At 47.6% G+C, this 22,010-nt stretch overlaps 1 protein-coding gene across 3 annotated transcripts in view; it reads right to left on the reverse strand.

Moving 5' to 3' along the window:
* Positions 1-22,010, reverse strand: part of LOC144145708 (uncharacterized) — a 183,868-nt gene that overhangs the window by 75,634 nt on the left and 86,224 nt on the right. For all 3 annotated transcript variants that reach the window (XM_077677392.1, XM_077677394.1, XM_077677393.1), the window contains exon 3: positions 7,148-7,526. In XM_077677392.1, the coding sequence (XP_077533518.1) occupies positions 7,148-7,526 (379 nt within the window). The remainder of the gene's footprint in view (positions 1-7,147; positions 7,527-22,010) is intronic.

Raw genomic sequence — 22,010 nt, forward strand, 5'->3', positions numbered from 1 at the left:
ACAGCGACCTAATCCACCAACAAGAACTTGTATTTTTAGTATTGGCCCACATGACGTCACTCCTACTCATAACACGTCACTGTAGCGCGAAGTTTGAAAGTTCTTTATTACCTCGTGCGTTTTTGTGGTTTAAAAAAAAATGTCTTTCAGGCTGGAACGCAGCTGAGGGATGTACTGAATCCGAGATATTTCAAATTCAACAAACTGGTATCTTGTCTTCATGGCCCCTTTATAGACAACGTTGAGCGACTACTATGAACTGAGAAAGAAGCCGACAGGACCATCTCTTTGTTTCTCTCTCGGTTTCACAGTATTAGCACCCGTGAAGCCCAAACTGACCTTACGGTGTATTATTGTGCAACAATTAACTGATGCATATTATCGATGTTGTGAACGTCCCAGGAGATACGCTGCAGATGCGGGGCACATCGTTTTCGGCCTGATATTGGAAAGCACACATGCAGTAAGAACTTGATTTGCTTCATGTGGTGTACAAACCACTTGTGCGACTATTTTTACCCCAAATGTCCTCCCAATTCGCGAACTTTTTTTGCTATCATCCGCAACGCGTTCACGCCGCCAGTCCCATTCACCATCGTTTAATGTATCAGCAACGCCTAAAGAACAAGATTCGGTAGCATTAAAGTATAATTTTTATACAATCCGAACTTTCAGTTTTATCCCGTCAAAGCTGCAAAGCCGCGCAGCGCAGGACTTAAGGACCAGCGCAGAACACCCGTTAATGACAAAAAATAACGACTTCCTGTTGTAAAACTCGTTTATTTTGTACTTACTTACGGTCCTTCTGCTTGTTTACATATTCGTTCCCTCGCAAATATACCCAACAATGTTTGCTTGTGCGGGCTGTGCCACCAGTGGCAGTACTTAGGAGAGGTCTTGCTTATATTACTTCTTCTTCGCGCTGTTTGTTATTGCAGAAAAACTGTTTTCAAAGGGCTGTGAAAAAAGTTTCAAAGAAGAGGGGCGACGTCAAAAAATCTTCGATAAAGAGCCAACCGGGTTTGATAAAAATATTTCTTTCATATAAAAAATGAAGGGAGCTCATAACGTGTAAGACTTGAAGGTAGCGAAGCTGTACGCAGCCTTCACTTCCATCACGAAGGTTTAAGTCCAGGATTGCTGCCGATTTGCTTCTTCTTCGCTGCCAAAACGACCCTTACTCTATCATTGTTGATATAACTGTGAGCGCCTCATTTTTTTGGTAGTGATAATCATTGGATATCACCTTGGAGGGGCATACGCTATGACGTGTCTTTCTCGTTCCGAGCAAGTTTTGTCACAATTACGGCGAACGCTGGAGTTTTTTTTTTTTTTTTTCCCACCTTGGGGAGTGGGCAGTCTCCCAAAGTGCGTATATGCTTGGCTTAACAAACATGCGCCGGGGCCACTGGGTGGTCGCCGCGAGGCACGCACACACGAGCGCTCGAAATTTTCTTGGTTTTCTTAACTGCCGGCCGGTGGCAGCAATTTTGGCCAATCTCCCTATGTGGGTATGCTTGGCTTGGCTTGACGCTGGGCGGTCACCGCGAGGCCCGAGCTCACGTGCGCGCGCTCGGCAGTGTGTTGGTATTTTTAACCGCGGACACGAAAAATTACGATTTGCTAAACAGCTTCGCTGTTAATAAATGTTTGGTAGTAACAGAGAAAGTGACGTGCAGTAGAAACAAACTCACGGAGACATGCACGCATAACTGCGCGCGTAGGGGCACGACCAAATACAAAGAATGATGCCAAGTGGCAAATGTAAATCCGTACGGGATAAATGGATATCCACGTGGAGCCATCGCTGATGCGTAAGCCGAGTGTAAGAAGGAAAGGTGCACTCAACGTATTCCACAGCACCCTAGAAGTCACAGAAACAGTATACCATCTGTACGTACAGGACTAACCCGAGGAACTAGGCCACACAGTAGAGTCACTGACATTTCGCACTGCCTCAAAGCGGCAAGCACGTATGCTCTCCGCGAGTGTCTAACGACAAAAAAGAACGGGCTGCAGTAGAGGGAGACTGCTCAGGTGCTGAAAGAGGCGAAACCGTTCGGCTGCCATAAGCGTTGTGCTGTGATTATTATTGGCCACAGGTCGAGCTGGAGAAGAGCCCGCCAAGCAATCAGCCACGTCATATCCGTAGATGCCACAATAGGCGAATAAGTGCTTAGCGCGGGCATGCAAACATCCCACTTTGTCATTGTTAGGAAGCGTTTCCGTTCCTGCGACACAAATACGTTGTGAAAACGATAGCTTCTTAATCGCGAAGGTCCATAGCTCTTTGGTCCGCCTGCGACGTTGACGAAGACAGTCATGGCAATTTCTTTTCCTTTTATGGTGGATGAGGGACACAAAAAAAAAAACCGAAATCAAATCGAATCGAATCAAATCTTTATTTTTCGCTTGAGAGAGAGCGGGAGGAAAAGGGAAAAAGCTGCACATTTGCAACTTGCCGGAGCCCAAGACCCACCATAATCGACCCTAATGCAGCTTCCTTTTAAAACAGTGTGAGGGCTTGTGACGCGCCTGCCACGCATGAACCAACAGAACACGTCTTGTGTCACTGTGCCGGGCTTGCAACGCAGGTGAAGGGAGCACCTGTCAACCGCAACTCTGGAATGTCGGCAACCAGCCATTAACTGAGCAGACTGCTTTATGTCACAGGCGTTGTCCATCGCAGTACCAAAATGCCACAAAAGCATTACTTCGTTTTTTAAAGGACACAGGCTGGTCTTACCGCTTGTAGGGACACCGTGTACCATCATTTATTCGCCTATTTGCCTAGTTTAGCTGTTCTGTTGGAGGCCTTATTATCACCCATAGTTTGGTTTTTTGTAGTTCCCTTTTCTTTTCTCGCTCCTCAAGATCCACTGTCCATCTTTTATATACCCGTTCTTTCTTTTTTAATTCCTCCTTTCCCACTTCCCGTGTGTAAGTAGCCAACCGGACTATTCTCTGGTTAATGTTCCTGCCTGTCATGTATTGTCTTATCCTTCCTTCCTTCCTTCCTTCCTTCCTTCCTTCCTTCCTTCCTTCCTTCCTTCCTTCCTTCCTTCCTTCCTTCCCCTTCCTTCCTTCCTTCCTTCCTTCCTTCCTTCCTTCCTTCCTTCCTTCCTTCCTTCCTTCCTCCCCACCGCAAATTAGTTTGTCTCCACCACGCTGTAAAATAAGAAAGCCCTTTGGGTGAGACACTTCCCAGCGAAGCGAGACGGGCTTAAATCTTAAAATGGAATAGGAAGTAAGTTGTTCCTTCGCCAATTGATTCAGCTCCTGCAGCAATACGATGCACATAGAAGACCCATGCAGATCAGCACGCCCCGAAAAAAGTGTAGTTAGTCTATATCCACATGTTCAGCCCATTGGAGTTCACAAATGTTGGTCCGTAAAAACACAATTTAATTCTCATGCCCCCATGTTTCCATGAAGGTACCGAGGGACAGATGTATAGGAAATTTAAATATCCGCGCGAAAACTGCGTCGGTTTTAGCGCCACACAGTAGCGCTGCCCGAGGCTGCAGCAGCTCAACCCCGGCGTCGGTATAAGAAGTAACAATTGGGCAAACTAAATTTTTATGTATGTACTTTTTAAACACGGCGCTAACATCGAGAAAACGGGCTTGAAAGACAGCATTTTTTTTTCACGGCAAAGCATTGCCACCAACCCCGCCGTGAGTGGCTGAGGGGCTGTGCCCGTCACCATCTCAATGCGGGTGTCCTCCTCTAAAGTGTTTATCTTACTACGCGATCCAGACTAAATTTAGCACAGCTAGCGCCACTGTTATCGCACTTAGCCGCGTCAACCGGATAAGCCAGGACTGTACGAGTTAGAGTGGTCCAATACCACGCATTCTCCGGAACTGAACGTCGAGTGTTGACTCCTTGCATTCGGCATGGGTGCAGTCAAAAGAAAGGCAGAAGAAATACAAAGCAAGGTTTTGAAACTGCTATAGCGTGGGGTTCGAGAAAGAGCGTATGATTTCTATTTCCAGACCGCAAAGCGTTTCACATCGCAGGAAGAGGGGCACGGAAAGCTATGCCGCCTATAAACTCCGGATACAATCGTGTGAAGCAGTCAAAGGCAAGCGAAAAACCGGAGGGGCATAAAAGCGTCGCCGGCCTCAGGTTAGCACGCGCCGACGGGCGAACGTGTTTTTGAACACGGTTCTTCCGGCTGCCGCGAATACCACCGATGACCGATATTCTTCGGTGGCTCGAAATGCGCGCCGCCGGGAAAGAAAACTAAATGAAGCCTACTCTCCTTTTTATCATCGTGCGGCTATACGTCGCGACGTAAACCGAAGCGCACGCGCCTTCAGCATTCGGAGCGAAAAAAAAAAAGAAAAGAAACAGAGAGAGAGGACGAAGAAAAATCGGCGACTGGCTTCGTGCGAATCTGAGCGCCCTTTGCACTTTGTACGTCGATACTTTCAGTCCCAGTGATTTAATTTGCAGTTCCGATATCCCTCGTCCGTGTGCATATTCGATTACGTCCTCCTCTCTCTCATGGATTTCGTTAATCCGCTCCTCTCAACCTTCCCGGTTCCCGTGCGTCGGCACCGTGCGATGACCCTTCCCATAGCTTTGTATTTTGCCGCGACCACTAAGCTCACTCGCACATTAACGTCGGCTCGCGGTTGCACCCCTCGCGGTGGGTCTGGAGCTAAGCCGCTGATCTGCTGAGCACCAGGACTCGGATTCGATTTCTGGCCACGCAGTTCATTGGTCTGGCGAAAGGAAAAAAAAGCAAAGCAGAAATGCCCCCGTGTGTCAAGATTTCGGAGTGCCAATATTTGACGGCAAACGTGTTTACACGGGAGGTTTTGAGAAAACCGACGTGGCAGAACGGCACGTTCGACTAACACGCACGTACGCACGCGCACACGCGCACACACGCACACACGCACACGCGTACACACGCACGCACGCACTCACGCACACGCACACACGCGCACGCACGCGCCCCCCCCCCCCCACACAGACACACACACGCACGCACGCACACTCACGCACACGCATGCACACGCACGCAGACACCCACACACACACACCCACCCACCCACCAACCCACACACACACACCACACACGATGCACATATGCAAGCATCTTCCCCAACTATAGCACTGGTTCTACTAGACGAGCATTATTTAGCTTAACGGAGACCGTATGAACGTTTGAAAGAGCGCAAGTACATTACAGTAACGGCGCACTGTTATTTTAATCAAAACTAGACACTGAATTTGCTGTTGAGGCTGCAGATTATAGTCGCCGCATATGGGCTAAAAATTGCGTAAAAAAAGGCGAGATACCAGCCCCTCCCCTCCTCATGAAAGAAAAAACACGTGGACACATAAGCATGCCTAATAATGCTTCAGTTGCGAAAGCATCCGTGTTCAGTTGCGAAATGATGCGAAAGCATCAGTGTTCGATCGCCGAATGTGTCCTATTATTATCCGTTCCATTCTGCGTCTCTTCTTCGCTACGTCATCAATGATTGATTGTGGGGTTCAACTCGCTGAAGCAACACCCGGGCTATGAGGCGCGCCTTGGTGGAAGGCTCCGGATTAATTCCGAATTAACCTGGGGATCTTTAACGTGCGCCGAAATCTCGACACACAGGGCGTTTCGCCTTCACCTGAAAAGCAGCCGCAGTGGCCAGGATCCAATCCGCATCCTTGGCATCAGCAGTACAACACCACAGCCACTGAGCCACACGGCGGTTGCTACGTTGCTGTGACTCCCTTTTAACTGCCACTTCTGTAATTAGCATGCTCAGATTACTCATGTAGTTCTCAGCACATGTCTCTAACACAAGCTTCTAGGTGGGAGATGGTAACACAGTCACCCGGTTCGCGTTTAGTCAGGTATAGTCGCCGAATTGTGGTGGTGTTGGGAAACGTTCTACTCTCGCATTTATGAGGTCGAAGGTTTGAACCCAACCGAGACCAAATTTTACCCACCATTTTTTTTTCAACTGAATTACCCTGCTTTTAATTCTCTGTGCTGCCGTCCACTCTGTGTACCGTCTGGTTGTCAGAAACGCCGTATTTTTTTGTGTTACCTAGTTGTTACCTAGAGGACGTCACTCGGAATTCCAGCAAAGGCACCACCGACGCGACCTCAAAGAACCCCCCCCCCCTCCTTCCCCCTCAAAAAATGTAAGAAAGAGAGCTGCCTTGCGAAGGCCAACAAGATCAGTGGAGCTGACATCCAGTGACGGGGCCCGCATTATCGCGAGCGGGTACGTCCCGTAGCTCGAAACATTTAGCTTTCGTCGATATGCTATGCCTCCCGGACTTTGTCGACATGACCAAGCTGGTCTAATTTTCCCAGTGGATCTGTTTAAGCTTGAAGTCCACCCGCGCCAGCCGTCGCTCAAAACGCGGCTCAGCAAAGTGGAGAGGAAGAAAAATGCTCGGCCAAGAAGTGTGAGGGAAAGTGGCGAGGAGGCAAGGGGCCGACGAGCAGGTGTGGGGAGGCCCGCGTCAGGGATTTCTATGCCCCTAGTGGTAACGTAATCTTTGACGTGCAGGTGTTCTTATATTTGAGAGAGACGGCGTGCGATCGATGATCAGTGTCCGTTCTACCGATAAGATGTGCAGACCTAATAAAAGTCAAGGTAAAGCTAGTGAAGGCCACCCGATCCGCTGCTTCCTCAGTGTTCGCATCTCAATTGCGAAGGTGGACTAATTTTTATGTATATTAACGTTTGCAGCATATGGTGCTGATTTCTTCGAGTTGTATTACGTAAAACTCGAGAAGAGGAATTAAATGAGTGGCTCAAAAAGGCTTTTCGTGAGAAAGACAGAGGATCAGCGCGAACACCCGAACCCCTTGCTACGTAACCCGACCGTCAATTATTCCGGTGGTTGCGCAAGACCGTGGTAGCATGCCTTTCAAATGTCCTATCCCACCTTGGCTCTCCCACGTCTATGCACTTCCAGCTTACGGAGGACAGATGGTGGCCGGGAGATTCGGCGTAAGCGAAGCTAGGACTGAACCAGAAGGCGCTTGTGGTCTATAGTCACTGGATGTAGACAGCCTCTACTTTCGAACTACGTGACACCAGTACACTTTTTATACGCTATCGCACTGGAAAGACATTTGTCTACGTTCGTCCTGCGGTGCTAGATAGCTCACCGTTGATGTCCGTGGAGGGCAGTGTGGGGCCGCCGTGAGGGGCCGTCGGCTGAACGCCGTGTTTAGTAGCTGGCGGCCGTGCAGAGCCCTTGGCCGGCGTAGCTGGTGGCGCCGCGGCGGAGTTCCTGCGGTCGTGTTCCCGCTGGCCGTCCTGAGTGCCGCTGCCGCCGTTGTCGGGTCCCCAGCGGTGCAGGGCGGAGAAGAAGGCGTGGAGGGTTCCCCTGGAGGGCTTCCGGCGCCTTCCCAGCGATCCCTGCTGGGCCAGCAGGCGCTTGTCCTTCTGGGCGCTGTGGTCGAGCAGGGGCCCGCGAGGGACCACGTCCGGCACCACCACGCCCTCCGCCGACGGCAGCCCGTTGGCCGCACCACCGTGGCCCAGCTGCGGCACCACAAAAAGATCAGACAGACCTCAAGGACAGCCGGTCAGGAAGGCTAGAGTTGGGCATCAACAAGTCTGGTAAGATAGTTGGCTCTACAAACCAATCCAAACACACAGAGATAAGACAGACCATGAGGAGAACCAGTCAGAAAAAGCTAGGTTCTGGGCTTTCAATAGGTTCCCGGTGAACCAGTTGACCAAAGCCAATCCACAACTATCTGTCGCATTCCCTGGGAATCACGGTGAAAGCATTTCGTTAGCTGTAATGTTAACTCAATGTAAATTGCAATGTTAACTGCATATAAAACTGCTCCATATATAGTTGCCGTGGGAAGTTTTCGTGCTAACTCCACCTCTCTATCAGTTGTGTTGCAACCGTGTTCATCTTCGGTTGCGAGCCTCACGATATGCTGGAATGCACGCCTTTCTTGCACTGCCTAAGTTTCCTTTGACCTTATGCACACAGTTAAAATATTTATATATACTTCTGGCGGGTTATATAAATACTTGAAAGAAATACTTGAATTTTGCGCACATCTTGCATGATTTTGCATTTCTCAGGTGAATCAGTCGTCCCTGTACGGAGCGTTATAAACCTATCCCTTCTGGTCCCCAGTTCGACAAGGCGGTCAACATTGACAAAACCTCCAAATGAATAATTGGCACCGGTGAGAATAGTTTATCTTTTTGTAAACAGATTAAACCCATACTTAGCCATTCCAGCCAGTGCAGCATTGCAGGAATCCAATGGCTAAACAGTTACGAATTTAAAGATCCATCTTCACATGAACAAGTTACTCTTGTTTCCCTGTCGTAAGACGAAGAGGTTTATGGGCGTATTCTGACTGCGTCCTTCACTCCATGCGTTTCCTCGACTCGGCTGAGGGGAGAATACCGCAATGTTTTTACATGCAAACATCGCTTTCAAGGATCTCCTCGACTGTAGGCTCGGGTGGAGGAGGAATTCAGAATACCAGAGCTAGTTTCTTCGACTAGTGTATACAACAACGGCATAGCACAGGAGTGGTGAAGTAATTTAAAATTTGGAGGTATCATCAAGAGTATCATCATAAGCAGGCTGCTGATGTTCCCTCAAAGTCATGCTTCGGCCATGTTAGCAGCGAAGCCCCTTAGGGGCTGGGGCTGTTAGCGTCTCCTGTCGTCGTTGTCGTAATCGTCGTAATCGTTTCATGTAGCCACGGTACTAAAACACCTGGAAACTCGTTTATGCTTCACGCTAGAACGTAACGCGTGCTAAAAAACACCGGGACATCGTTTACGCCTCACGCTAGAGAGCTTCGTGCTTCAAAGACAAGAGACCTTTACAGCAAAGCTGTATATACACCTCTACCCCCCAACGGTTTCATCTTCGTTGTCAAAAACGTTAAGGCGCCAAGAATACACTTACCGTATTTACTCGCGTAATGATCGCACTTTCTTTTTCCCAAAAATATGATGCAAATTTAGGGGTGCGATCATTACGCGAGGTAAATTTTTCGCCAAAAACGTTTGAGCGCAGAAAACGCAAGTTGCAGGTCAGAATGTTTCCGATAAATCTCGTGAACATAATCAACATGACAAATAAAAACATAACAACTCCACCGACCACCGAATGACCACCGAGTGACGCAAAATGCAGTGTTTTTATTACGCAACGCGCCGGAATTACGGAATTACGGAACGCGCCGAAACGAGTTTGCTGCGAGGTGAGAACAGGTCGAACAATAAGTGGCTGCTGCTGTCACAGTGTGGGACATCAAGACACGGCTGCCGACGCCGCAAGCCGAGCTCGTTTTTTTATATGTCTCGTGAGTACATTATGTGCATTTAGTGAGAGTTTCTTCCGCACCAATGATGAACTCATGCTTGCCGATATCGCCAATATCATCAAGTCCGCGGCAATAACGTAGCCATGCCCGCTTTGAAAGAGGAGGAAACTAAGGTAAGCACGACTATCGTCATCAAACTTGTCACGCATACGACAAGTTCAGGGTGCGAGCATTGCGTGGTAATTAAAAAAAGTTGTATTTTGACGACGAACTTCAGGGGTGCGATCATTACGCGAGTGCGATCATTATGCGAGTAAATACGGTATACACTGCATGCTTCGCCCCTCCACAGGTTTCACGTTAGTGGAGATGTTTATTGTTCCTCTCTGCCCACCATGAAATGATTATTTCCCAATATGGAATGCACAAGACAGCACATCACTGGAGTCGTTCCTGTAGACACGTAGAGAACTTATGCGTAGGAAATTTTGTGTCTACAGGCCCTAGTTGCGCCGGAATTACACAACGAATTTACCGTGGATAGCAAGTGCCTCAAACGTAAGCTTTATCTATAGACAGCATAAACCGGGAAAAAGGAATATCTCAAGCGCAGGGCCAAGCGTGACTGATAAATGATATTCTCACTTCAAAATTGTGCGCGGGAAAGCTACCGTATTCAGTCTAATACATCTTCATCGAATATGTAGATTGAGCTTGTGGGTTAAGGGTCAATGGGTGGTAAAAAACATATTCCGTGAATTTAGGCCAGCCTCTAGTACTTGGCATGCATGCGGCGGAGAATTACAATTAATAAGAGGCGTAGGTTTTGCATAAAGAAGCCGTGAATATGCGTGAGCGCTGCATAAACTGTACAGACGTTAAACGTGATTCTTGCTGATTTATTTTAATTATTATTATTCTGAAGACGTGCTCCCAACCATGGTACCGGCCCTCACCCCAGGACGAACGTGCCTGCTTTCATAACGGAGAATAAAAAGAACGTTAGAGAAGTTAGGAACGGCATTCAAGTCATGTTTGGTGGGGCCTCCTTTCTTTGATCATTCTTATAAGCCTACCTTGTTGGTTTTTTTTTGTTTTGTTTTTTCTGATTATAAGCCCACTGACCAAGCTTTAGTCAGTAGATGTAGAAAGAGGGTCTTCCGTTGTTCGAAAAAGTACGGAAGCGCGTGTTTCCAACACATGGTAAATGAGTACACAATGCTACACATAACTTTGTTGCTCCTGAGATACAAGGCTGCTGTGCTGGACAACCGTTTCACTTTCTAACACTCGCTATCCGACGTGCCCAAGCAGGGCTACTACCGGTAGCAGTTCCCCGTTCAGTGAACATTTTGGCCTTCTCAGTGAAAACAGAAGTATTACATCATAGCGTGCATCTAACCTGCGAAATGAGGGTGGCACTCCAAATTCCGGTAAATGAGACTGTTGACCAAGCTTTGTTTTCGCGTCCTGATAGGCACACGCATCTACAAGTTCTAATTCTCCGCGAAGTTCTACCTAGCTACGCCGGCGCGAAACCACTTTGTCTATAGCAACGTCTGTATTATGCAAATGCAGCCTACACGCCGGACATTATACGTAAATGGTTCAACGGAACCGCGTCCTCTATATCGGCACACACGTGCACCTTCTCCAGGTCACAAGTAGTGGCAGACATCTACCATGTAATATGGCACCGCACCAAGCTTCAGCTGGGCTAGGGATGCCTTGCTCGAAAAATGGCAAGCTCCTTCTGTCCTAAATGCCTATCTTGGATTAGTACGCAGCGAACCATCTTTGTTCGAGGAAATTGGCCCCAACACGCTGAAAAGTGGTCTCTTTAGAGCAGTATGATGCGAGCCCGATGAATCCTTTAAGATAGCATGAATGGCAGAAGGTATGAAAACGGGCCACCCAAATACTCGTTCCTAAAAGTCCCCCCTCCCCTTGGGCTGCGGGCCCCCTCATTGAATAAAGACAATTTCTTGATCAATCAATTCAAAACACCAAATCCCCGATCGTCTCGGGAGAATTCAAAGCACGGGCAGGAAAGTGGCATATGAAGAGTGTACAGGGTGCAGAACTAGACCGCATGTTCCAGTGAGGTAAGACACGGGGACATGCGAAAAGCTCACAAAATGTTTAATCCTGCTCGTTTTTGTCAAAAAAAGTGCTTTCTCGGTCAGAAACTTTCCGGAAGCCGTATTGGTTGCGTGAAAAACATCGCGGAAAGCCTGACCAAACAGAGACGGAGCGTTCCCCGCGTGTCTGCACTCGCAGCAGCGAGTGCAAATAGTATGGTCGAATGCCCGGGCGGTACGGCAGTAGAGCTGAACGCCCACACCCACACTCTTCGGCCCAAACAACCGCTCCGAATCCGTCAATGAGGAAGCACCACCGAGACTAAGAATCTTCGCCATATCCTTCTTCACCCACAGGGAACGTTCTTTAGAAGTCATGTCAGCGCCATTGAGACAACAAGACCTGAGCGCCGCGTCGGCACCTGAGCCGCGTCAGTTCATTGGTAGAAGTCAAATACAAGCATACGAGTCACCAAAGTGACGTTACAACGTGAGAAGGAGATGGAAGAGCAAGCCAGGACGCCTTGTGTTCTCTGTGGTGCCCAGTCACGCTAGCTCGGCGACGCAAGTGGGGCTCGATGACAGTGTTTATGCCGGGCGCCACTGGTGCACATCTTATGCACGCTGCCGAAGTCCACGCTTACGAGAAAGGCGCTATGAGTTTTCTTTTTTCCTGAGCATCGGCGCCGCTTATCCCGGGTGGTGGACGCCTCGTTTACGCACGCGCGCGCGTAAATTGCAGGCGGTTGGAGTTCGAGGAAGGATTCTGCTCTCGACGCTTCGAGGCGCAGTTCTACATTGTGCGCGCATGCTGTACGCTGAACCCACTGCCCGACCGTGCGTAGACAATGCGCTTTTAGTCGGCGTAGCTGCTTCACGTGTCGGGCATGTGGCTTCATAAAAAAAAAACCGAGATTGAACCACACGGATCTTCGTAATCTAAAAAGCAAAGCTCAGTCAGTAACCCTTACGAGGTTTCCTTTGATTCACCTTTGAGTATATGGGCTACCGGACATGCTTTTGAAAACAGAAACATTTATTATAAATGTAGAGGTTGGCCCAAGCACTGAGAGAAGCCAACCTTTCCTGGCTTCTCGCGTAATATTACGTTGCAAATGTCGACGAAAGATGATAGTCGACTGGCGCCTCTGACAAGTAAATGCCTCCCTTCGCTTTCCCGCTCACCTTTCATGCTGTTCCTCTCCCCGTTGTGTCCCTCCCAAGATAACACGCTAGAGGCATGCTCAAGTCAATTTAAATTTACCGCGTTCCACTGCTCCAAGTCGGGTGCCTCGATGCCAGCCCTTTCGTACGGTGGAGATGCGCGTGAATTGAGGCACCCTACTACAACGTTTATATTGTCGCGAAGAGGAGATCCCTTGATGTTTTCTGGTTGTTTTTTAGTTCTGTGCGGCCGCCGGGGCTCTCCCTCCCTAGTGTTTGTGTGAAAGCGCTTCGGACACGGCTGGGCCCTGGCCCTTTTTTCTGAGAAACGGCTCCGGCGCGTGTGTCTGCCCGTTGGCCGACCGGGAGACGACGGCTGTTGGGGGAAGCGAACCCTCGCCTCGGCTTCTGTTACCGCACGCACTGGCGTCTCCGACCCCCCGTTGCGCGCCTACGCGGGCCGCTGTGTTCTTCCGACGACCTTCCCTTTTCCCCTGTTTACTTTAGTGCGTTTTGTCTAACTACTTGCTCTACGCCCGTAATTCTCCAAGCGCGCGTTTTCGAGTCGAAACCTTGTGTCTGTGTTTTTGGTCCTTTTCACTTTGGCGGGGACATGTCTGATTGGAGCTTAGAAGCGTCTTCCTGATTGGCTACGGGTGTGCCTAAGACTTGCTCCCGATAGTCCGCACACGCTAGGATGAGCTTTTTCCCCCAATGCGTCCCCCCAAAGCAAATATAACGCGGCCCCTCTGGCGATTGAGAGAGAGCAACACCGGGAGAGCCGCTTGCTGCCGGTCGTCGTGCCCTCCCGCCGGGAGCCATTCGCCCGCCAACTATGTCCCGCTAAGTACCCTTAATCTTTGACTGTCTTTCTCATCTATGTAACAAGTGTATTCATTCTAATTCATATGTGCTAAATGTCACCAATGTCATCTGTAAAGTAAACAAGTTAACTTTAAAACCTGTTCGACGTCTCGACTTTTTCCTTCCGATCTTCATGCTACAGTAGCGGCAGTATGTAACCAAAATACTACGTTACAATATTGAACCACGTTGCCCTACTCCACGAGCGTTCCCAGCGGAACGTGGAACCTATCTGGTGGAACATTCCGTTGCTGTTACCATTTTATTTCGTAAATGCCGCCAGGAGCTATTGTAGTGCGGGCAACAGCAGGCGACTGTTTTCTGCAGTTGACGTAGTATTTAAGTTGCTATTGCGAAAACCACGCAACCATAATTTTTTAAATAAAGGAACACTGCAAATATCACTTATGTTTTGATTATCTGCCTTGTGTTTGCGTATTGTATAGTTCTTGTTCAACAACGTTGACAAGTATGAACACTGACACCGGACTTAGACGTTTAGATTTGGCTGTGGGTACATAAGACTATTGCGCAGGTTAAGTTTTACTTTGGCCGGGTGGCTGAATCGAGTTACAGACAGATATACAGACAGACAGACCAAAATTTCTGCGTTTAAGTAGCACAATAAAGCCTATCGTCTTTAAAAGTCCCGGCTCTAGAAAAGTAGAACAATGGGAGCGCTCACTTTGTGTTATGTCACCGAATTATGTCACCGAGTTACGCCGCCGTGTTATGTTTCGGGGTTTAATCTCGTAATGAGTTTTGTATTGCTCAGCGTGTATTGGCGCGAAACACGAAATAACTCCCTTTTTCTTTATGAGCAGGCTTCACTGCAAACACACGTATAGGGAGAGCGACCTTCACGAACACCAAGCTCTACCCCGAGCTTTTGAAAGTCGGCTTCACTACTCTATACAAATGCATTGAGGGGAGACATGTTTAGGTCCAATTTAAGTTGTCATAAGAAAACATGAAGGCCAGCTACATTTTGATTTGGAGATCCGTTTACAAACATCGGGAAGGGCTTGCGTTCGGGCTAGTTGGTATTCCATAACGTTCTTCTTAAGCGCAAAAAAAAACAGGGACACAGCAGACAAGGACAAGCGCTTGTCCTTGTCTATGTCCCTGTTTTTTTCTGCGCTTAAGATGAACGTTAAACATTGGGGATTTCTAGACCAGGTTCCCAACTTCGTGCTTTCTCAGATCTGGGGACGGCGTGTTTCTCATCTCCAGAGCCAAGTAACGTACGTACTAATGATACAAAATTGGAATTGGACTTCTTGCGATTGGAAACTTCCGTAGAGCTAAACCAGCCAACCACATCGCAGGACCAATGCCTCGCGCAAAAGTAGAAGCTTACTGCGTTACTACGTTTTTCCTCTTTCAGCAAATGAAATCATTCGTAGATGACCTCATTATGTCATGAAAACAATTATTCTCGTGCGCGCTTATCCCTCACTCCAAAAGAAGCAGGCAAACTTCGACGCGAAGCGGGAAAGACCTGAGTGAGAGATGCAGGAAATCGTGAATCATATCTGAACAAGAAAGGGGCACACAGCCCATTCACGGCGCAGGTAACTTTTTATAGTCATTTCTTTCTTTCTTGGCTTCACTTTGGGCATGTACTCTTTTGCTGGTTTGTTCTCTTTCTTGAGCGCATACCGCGGTGCCTCCAACGCGTGCCATCAGTGTAGCGACGCGTGGCTTCTGTGGGCACGGGTCAGCGGCCTGTTTCAGATCGGGAACGGTGACAGTGCCGGTTGACCCAACCGCGCGAAGACAGAGAAGAGGGGATTGCATCGCCCGCTCCGCCTTAGTTAATACTGCTAAAAGCATATTAAAAGGACCCTGAAACGCATCTTTCGACTTTCTTTTTATATCCTAAATGCTCGTAGGACGTAGTCGACTAACACACCCAGTACTTAAAATAAGCGGTCGCAAAGTACCTCAGCCAAAATTACTGCTCTATGCCCATCAGATTACTTAGAAGCTTGCTCAAAAGAATTTTTTCGGGTTTGATTCCCGACAGCGGCGGCCGCTTTTCTGGTGAAGGCGAAAAGCGAAAACGCCCGTGTGTTGGATATTTCGGCTCACGTTAGAGACCCCCAGGTGGTCAAAATTGATCCGGAGCCCTCCACTGCGGCGCGCCTCATCGCCTGTGTATTGTCGGTGCGTTAAACCACACAATCAATCAATCAATCAATCAATCAATCAATCAATCAATCAATCAATCAATCAATCAATCAATCAATCAATCAATCAATCAATCAAAATAAATTTCTCTTTCCCGGTCTAGGCGTTCTTCGAGCGCTCGAATTACGTCGTTAGAGTGTTATAGAGGCTATTGGCTGGCTTTCCTTCAGTTGCAGCAATGAACGCATTCGATACCCCTTTCATAAAATGCCACAATTGCAAAGCAGAAACGGAAGGCGCAGATCTCCGACGAGCAGATCACGTAGTGTCGCTCCGGACTGGCGATAACTTTGCGTTCGCAGTGCTTCCAGACGCGGAGGAAAGAGTGAAAGTGTTTATCGGAAGTGTTGCAGAGTCCCTTTAAGCGAAGCTTATGTGGCTGCGGTTTCATGTATTATTGGTGTCTGAGAACGAACACTTTCGAGGGTCCACGTGTCTCTGAACGCGGGGCGTCGGAAAACGAGCGTCCCGGAGTGTGTGCAATTATCCGTGTCCGCTTCCAAATAGTCGTACGCCATTTCAAACACGATTTGGACCTCAGGCTTATGAGTATCATCACTTAGATATGCACCTTCAGTATATTAGTTAGCAATGAACACCATTCGGAGACCTGAACGTGGCTTAGAGCTCAAGCTTATACGTCTCAAAAGCAGACGGGCTTCCGTCCAACACGATTTCGTCTCAAAACGTGGATAGACATCTTGAGTAGGTAAGTTGCCAAAAGGCACCACTGTCTAAATCAGTAGAGTCAAAATAAACGTGTGCGTTCTTAAATGTGTCTTTCTCTAGGCTGACCACAATCAACGCTCGAGAGAAATGAAGTTTGCTAATACATTTCACCTAAATTCTGAGGCGTGCGCTAGGAAGCTTCGCTTGTCATCCATATTCAAAGTGTGGAATGGCCCATGATTTTTTTTTTTACTGCTGGAAGCGTAAATGCTACCCAACGCGGTGGCTCAGTGGCTAAGCGTTGTGATGCTGATCCCAAGGACGCGGGTTCGATTCCCGGCCGCGAAGGCCACTTTTCTGATGGAGGCGAAAAGCGAACACGCCCGTGTTCGAGATTTCGGCGCACGTTAAAGATGCCCAGCCGGTCGAAATTAATCCGGAGGCTTCACTACGGCGCGCCTCATCGCCTGTCTAGCGTCGGTGCGTTAAGCCCCACAATCAATCAAGCATAAATGCGGTACTTGTCAAAGTCTGCGGGTGCGTCTTCTGATAAGGAGTTGAATTCCGGCCGTCCTGTTAGCGGGAGCTGCCATCCCACCGCGGCAAAAGGATTATTTCTTTCCCCGCAGTCGCGTGCAGTGTTCTACCAGTCAACTCCAAAAAATGATATTTGGGGTCTTCTATGCACCGAAACTACGTCTGGGCTATCAGGCACGCCGCACTTGGGGTCTACGAATTATTTTAATTAAATGAGAACCATTGCGTGCGCCCAGATTTCGATGCATGGGCGATTTTGTTATTAACGACCATCAGAAAAGCGGCTGCTGCAACCGTGATCAAACCTGCGACCTCAGGCTCAGCTGAACAGCGGCTTAGCCATTCAGCCACTGCGGAAAGTACCCCATTAGACTGCTCCTGACACAGCGCAGATGCTGCAATCCCCACCTCAGAGGTTAAGACGAGAGTGAATGTTATAAATGCACAACAAAATTGGTGGGAATACAGGTGCCCCGGTAGCTGACGTGTTAAAACGTCGGACGCGTACTGCGAAAGTTATGGGTTCAGCTCCCGTCCTGGACGCATGATTTTTCTCCGCTTTCTTTCAAACGATCCAAAATTCCAATTTTCGACGAAGATGTGGGGACCCGCTTCCCTAATGACCTCCTTTGCTAAAAAAAAAAAAACCGAACTTCCTACTATAGCACGACATTTGGTTTCGTTTTCACTCCCACCCAAAAGGGACGTGTTTTCCCTGATTTTACGCCCACGATCTTTTTTTTTTTTTTTTTTTACGCAGGCATGGAGAAATAATTAACCAAAATGGGCTTTTGAGGCAGCATGGAACAGGGATCTTGGCGCAGTGTGGCGCAAATGGCTCAGCAATTCCGCCAAAGTGGAAACCAAATAGGGGGGCCACGACCAGTGTGGTGATGTTGCCAGGAGTGAGAGGCACAAGGAGTGTGGTGAGAGCGTGATGAGGACTTAAGACTTAAAGGGGTCATGAAAACAAATTGTAAGTTTGCTTCATTAGAAAGACGGCTTTGTCCTGATAACAATGCTACCATTTTTATCTCAGATTTAAAAAAAAATATCCGAGATATCATTAAAGAAAACATATGAAGCAGTGGCGACTCCCCAGCACCTTTCCGGCGATTTGGCTATGACGTCACAGAATTTTGTTTCTGCGATTAGCGCCCGCCGACCCAAGTCATGACACCGTCAAGAAATATGACTGGGCGAATGCAGTGGGTGCTCTCGTCAGAATCCGCCTAATAAGGTCCACTGCAGGGCGAAGGCCTCCCCCGTTGACCTCCAACCGCTCCTGTCCTCCGCTGCTCGAGTCCACAATTTACACCCGGATTTATTTCATCCCTCCACCGGGTTAATGGCCTTCCCTTTCCTCTAGACCCATCACTTGGTATCCGCTCTGTTACCCTAATTTTCCACCTGTTGTCGGTTAGTCTCACTACATGGCCCGTCCAAGTCCATTTCTTTTTCTTTACTTGAGCTATGATAGCTTCTACTTTACAGGGAGAGAGAATAGTCTTTAATGATACTGGTGAGGTTAGCCTGGCAAAGGCGCCTAGCTTGGTACACCGGATGTACGACAAAATGAAATCGATGAAGAGGTGATGATGATAACTGTGATGAAGATGACGCGCTCATGAATAGAGTCCTGTTTAAAGAGTCTGATCAAGTCCTGTGCTTCGCAGGAAAGACAGTAGAGCTTTCATCGATCGAGATGCTCGCTTAGAATTAGACCAGCTCGTTCTCTGATCCCGGTAGCTCGTTTCTTGTCCCTGAGTGTTATTCGTAACATGATTCGTTCCATGGCCCGATGAGGCGACCTAATTTTGCTTTATAGTTATTTAGTAAGGCGCGGAGTTTCAGCTCCGTATGTCGTCACCGGCAGTATGCACTGGTTATCGATTTTTCGTTTGTGTGACAGAGGTAGCTTACTTTTCATTATTTGGGAGTGCTTGCCGAGTGCTGCCCAACCCATACCTATTCTGCGCAGGATTTCTCTCTCGTTGTTGGGGTCAGCACTAACCATCTGTCCGAGGTAGTTATATTCTTTTACTTCTTCTAGGGTTTCGTTTCCTAAGCTGAACAGGACGGTTTTGGCATGCGTATTCCTCATTACTTTAGATTTATTCGTATTTATTTTTAGCATCACGGCCGTGCTTTTGATTGTAGTTCCTCAAGCATTGTTCGCATGTGTTCTTCAGTCTCACGCAGCCAGACTATGTCGTCCTCAAGCCTCAAACGGCTCAAGTATTCCGCGTTTATCATAAACCCTGTGTGTTCCCAGTCAAACTTTCTAAATACCCCCTCCAGACATGCTGTGAATAGTTTTGGTGAGATGGTATCTCCCTGTCTTACTCTCTTTCTGATCGAGAATTTATCGCTTTGCTTGGGGAGGGTTATCGTGCCCATGCATTCTTTATATATGTCTTCGAGACGTCTTATGTAAATCTCCTCTATTCCCTGGTCTTTTAATGCTCCTAGCACAGCTGCGGTGAGTACGGAATCAAACGCTCTCTCAAAATCTATCAATGTCATGTAAAGGGACTTAGTGTACTCTGCAAATTTTTTTATTACTTGTTTTACGACACGGATGTGATCCATGGTTGAGTAGTCTTTCCTAAACCCAGCCTGCTCTCTGGGTTGTTGGGAATCCAGGCTGTCGCCTATGCGGCTATCTAACACTTTGGTAGGCTAATGGGTCTGTATTTTTTGAGGTTCTTGGTATCTCCCTTTTTATGAATTGGAATAATGTTGGCGTTTTTTCAAGCTAAGGGTACTTTTTGAGTCTTTAAGCATACCGAAAATAGTACATCAAGCTTTTCCAGTACAATATCTCCTCCCTCTTTCAAAAGAACAGCGGTTGTGTCATCGTCTCCTGCATCTTTTCCTGTTTTCATGCCTTTGAGAGCCTTTCCAAGTTCCTCTTTACTTTCTAGTTGGACATCGCAAGTTGATCTTATACTCTCAGTAGTTTCCCCTGGCGTAACGTCGCTGGAGTACAGCCTGATGTGGGATCGTTCTCCTACCTTTATTATCTCGTCCAAGTTGTGCATAATGTTACCCTGCCCGCCTCTGAGTGCGCGCATCCTGTCTTTGCCGATAGCTAGGTTTCTCTTAGTTGCTTTCAAGCTTCCCCCTATTTGGAACGTTTCCTGGATCACTGCCATGCTATTTGCACGAAGGTCGTTTGTTTTACTGCTGTTAAACTGTTTCGACAGCTCGGCTAATTCAATCTGATCCGCCGCACCTGACATTTTCATGTTCTTATGTTTGGCAATTAGTTACTTCGTTTTCTTAGTTAGTTTTTCAGTTTGTACATGTTGCTCCTCCCACAGCTGCTGCTCATTTTCTGATTGCCGTTGTCAGGTTGTCATTTAGCCTGTCTACACTGACCTCGTTCTGCTCGTTCTGCTCGTTAGGAGCGCGAATTAGTTTTGAAGAGTTAATTTAAATTCCTGCGATATGGCTCAGAGTGACGTCATGCGGGATTCCTTATTTTTCACGATTTAAGTACTTTCCTTTTGAGATTCATCCTTAGCTTGCATCTAACCATCCTATGATCGCTGCTCCGAATCTTAGCACCTCTACTTCTGGCACAATACCTTGGTTGTCACTTAAAATGAAGTCAATTTCGTTTCCTGTTGTACCATTGGGACTTTTACATGTCCATTCCTGCTCTTTCGTTTGTAGAAGAACGTGATCCTCAACCGTAGGTTAATTTTCTCTGCAAACCCCACCAGTGTATCTCCTCGACTGCTGCGATTGTCGGTTCCGAACTTTACCGCTGACCTTTCCCCCATTTGCTTGTTATCGACCTTTGCGTTAAAGTCACCCATCACAATTTTGAACTGTCTTGTTGCCATCTTCAATGCTGATTCGATGTCCTCGTAGAGGCCATCTGCGGCTTCATCATCATAGCTGGCTCTAGTTCTGTTTAATTGTATTACTTGAATGCTAACATGTAGTTAACGTACAAAATGTTTTTACTCCTGGCACATCTTACGTCACCCTTGCCAAAATTATGCAACTGTAGCGCGAAATTTGAAAAAAAAAAGTTAAGTATTTCTCGCGTTCTTTTTTTTTTTTTTTTTTTTTTGTGCGTGTGAAAAAAAGTATTTTGTGGCTGGAGTGGAGCTGGGCGAGTTACCAGTGGCTAGTTCTTGCAAATCGAACAGTTATATTTTGTCTTTATGGCCGCTTTAAAGGAGGGCGTAAATTTTTTTCTGTGCCCGACCCATATCTTTTACCTGGCGAGACAAGGCGGAGTCAGTAAGATCTCCGCTATTTGGGTGACTACTGACAGGGTAACGAAGATAACTCTGTTTAAATGTACGTCGTTATCAGCTGCTATGACATGTTTCGTCATAGCAGCTGATAACGATATGCATTTAAACTGAGTTGAAATGAATAAAAACGACATGCATTTATACTGAGTTTAAATGCATATCGTTATCAGCTGCTCATTTCCCCTTGGACCATACATGCGCTCATCTGCGCATCTCCTCCTGAAGGGGAGGGTGACAGGAAACCCTACGAGAAGGTTTTTAGTTACTTTACGTTGTCATAACCCGTTATGACTGTACAGCATCTACCATCTTATTGCTTAGAAACAATTGGGACTCTTTAATTAGTATAAGGTACGCCGAGAAGGTCCCCCCCCCCCCCCCCTTACCTCGAATTATACATGGATCCTCACAATACTCGTCAGACAAGTCTCAAACAACCGCACACCAAACGTTAAACAACGAATTCGGGAGGAATGTGTGAAGAAATGTTATCGCATTTAATTGCGTACTCGGACTTTCCGAGCACCTATCTATACGGCATTGAAACGTAACCCGCACTTCTCACGGCCCACACAGCCGTGTGTCGTTGAATATTAAGCCCACATACAAGGCTCTTAAAATCCAGAGTAGTATCAGGATAGAGTGGCACCAGGACATTTCAAAGAATACATGGCGGAGTTGGGATTTCAGCCAACGCGGTACTTGTTGCGAACCCAGAATCATATCTGGGCCCGAGACGCTTTACCGCGTTGCGTCCCGATGATGGACAGGGAAGCCAGGGGATTAATTGATTGATTGATTGAAAATATCTTTATTCAAAAGAAAAGAAAAAAGAGGGAGGAAAGAAGGTGGCTATCCCAATTCCGGGATTCCACTGGCCTCCATCGCCGCTATGGCTCTCTCTACCAACCATCGCTGGCAGGCAGGGTC

The sequence above is a fragment of the Haemaphysalis longicornis genome, unplaced genomic scaffold (assembly GCF_048455015.1).
Source record: "Haemaphysalis longicornis isolate Haplotype H1 unplaced genomic scaffold, Haemaphysalis longicornis Haplotype H1 scaffold_7, whole genome shotgun sequence".
Classification (NCBI taxonomy): Eukaryota; Metazoa; Arthropoda; class Arachnida; order Ixodida; family Ixodidae; genus Haemaphysalis; species Haemaphysalis longicornis.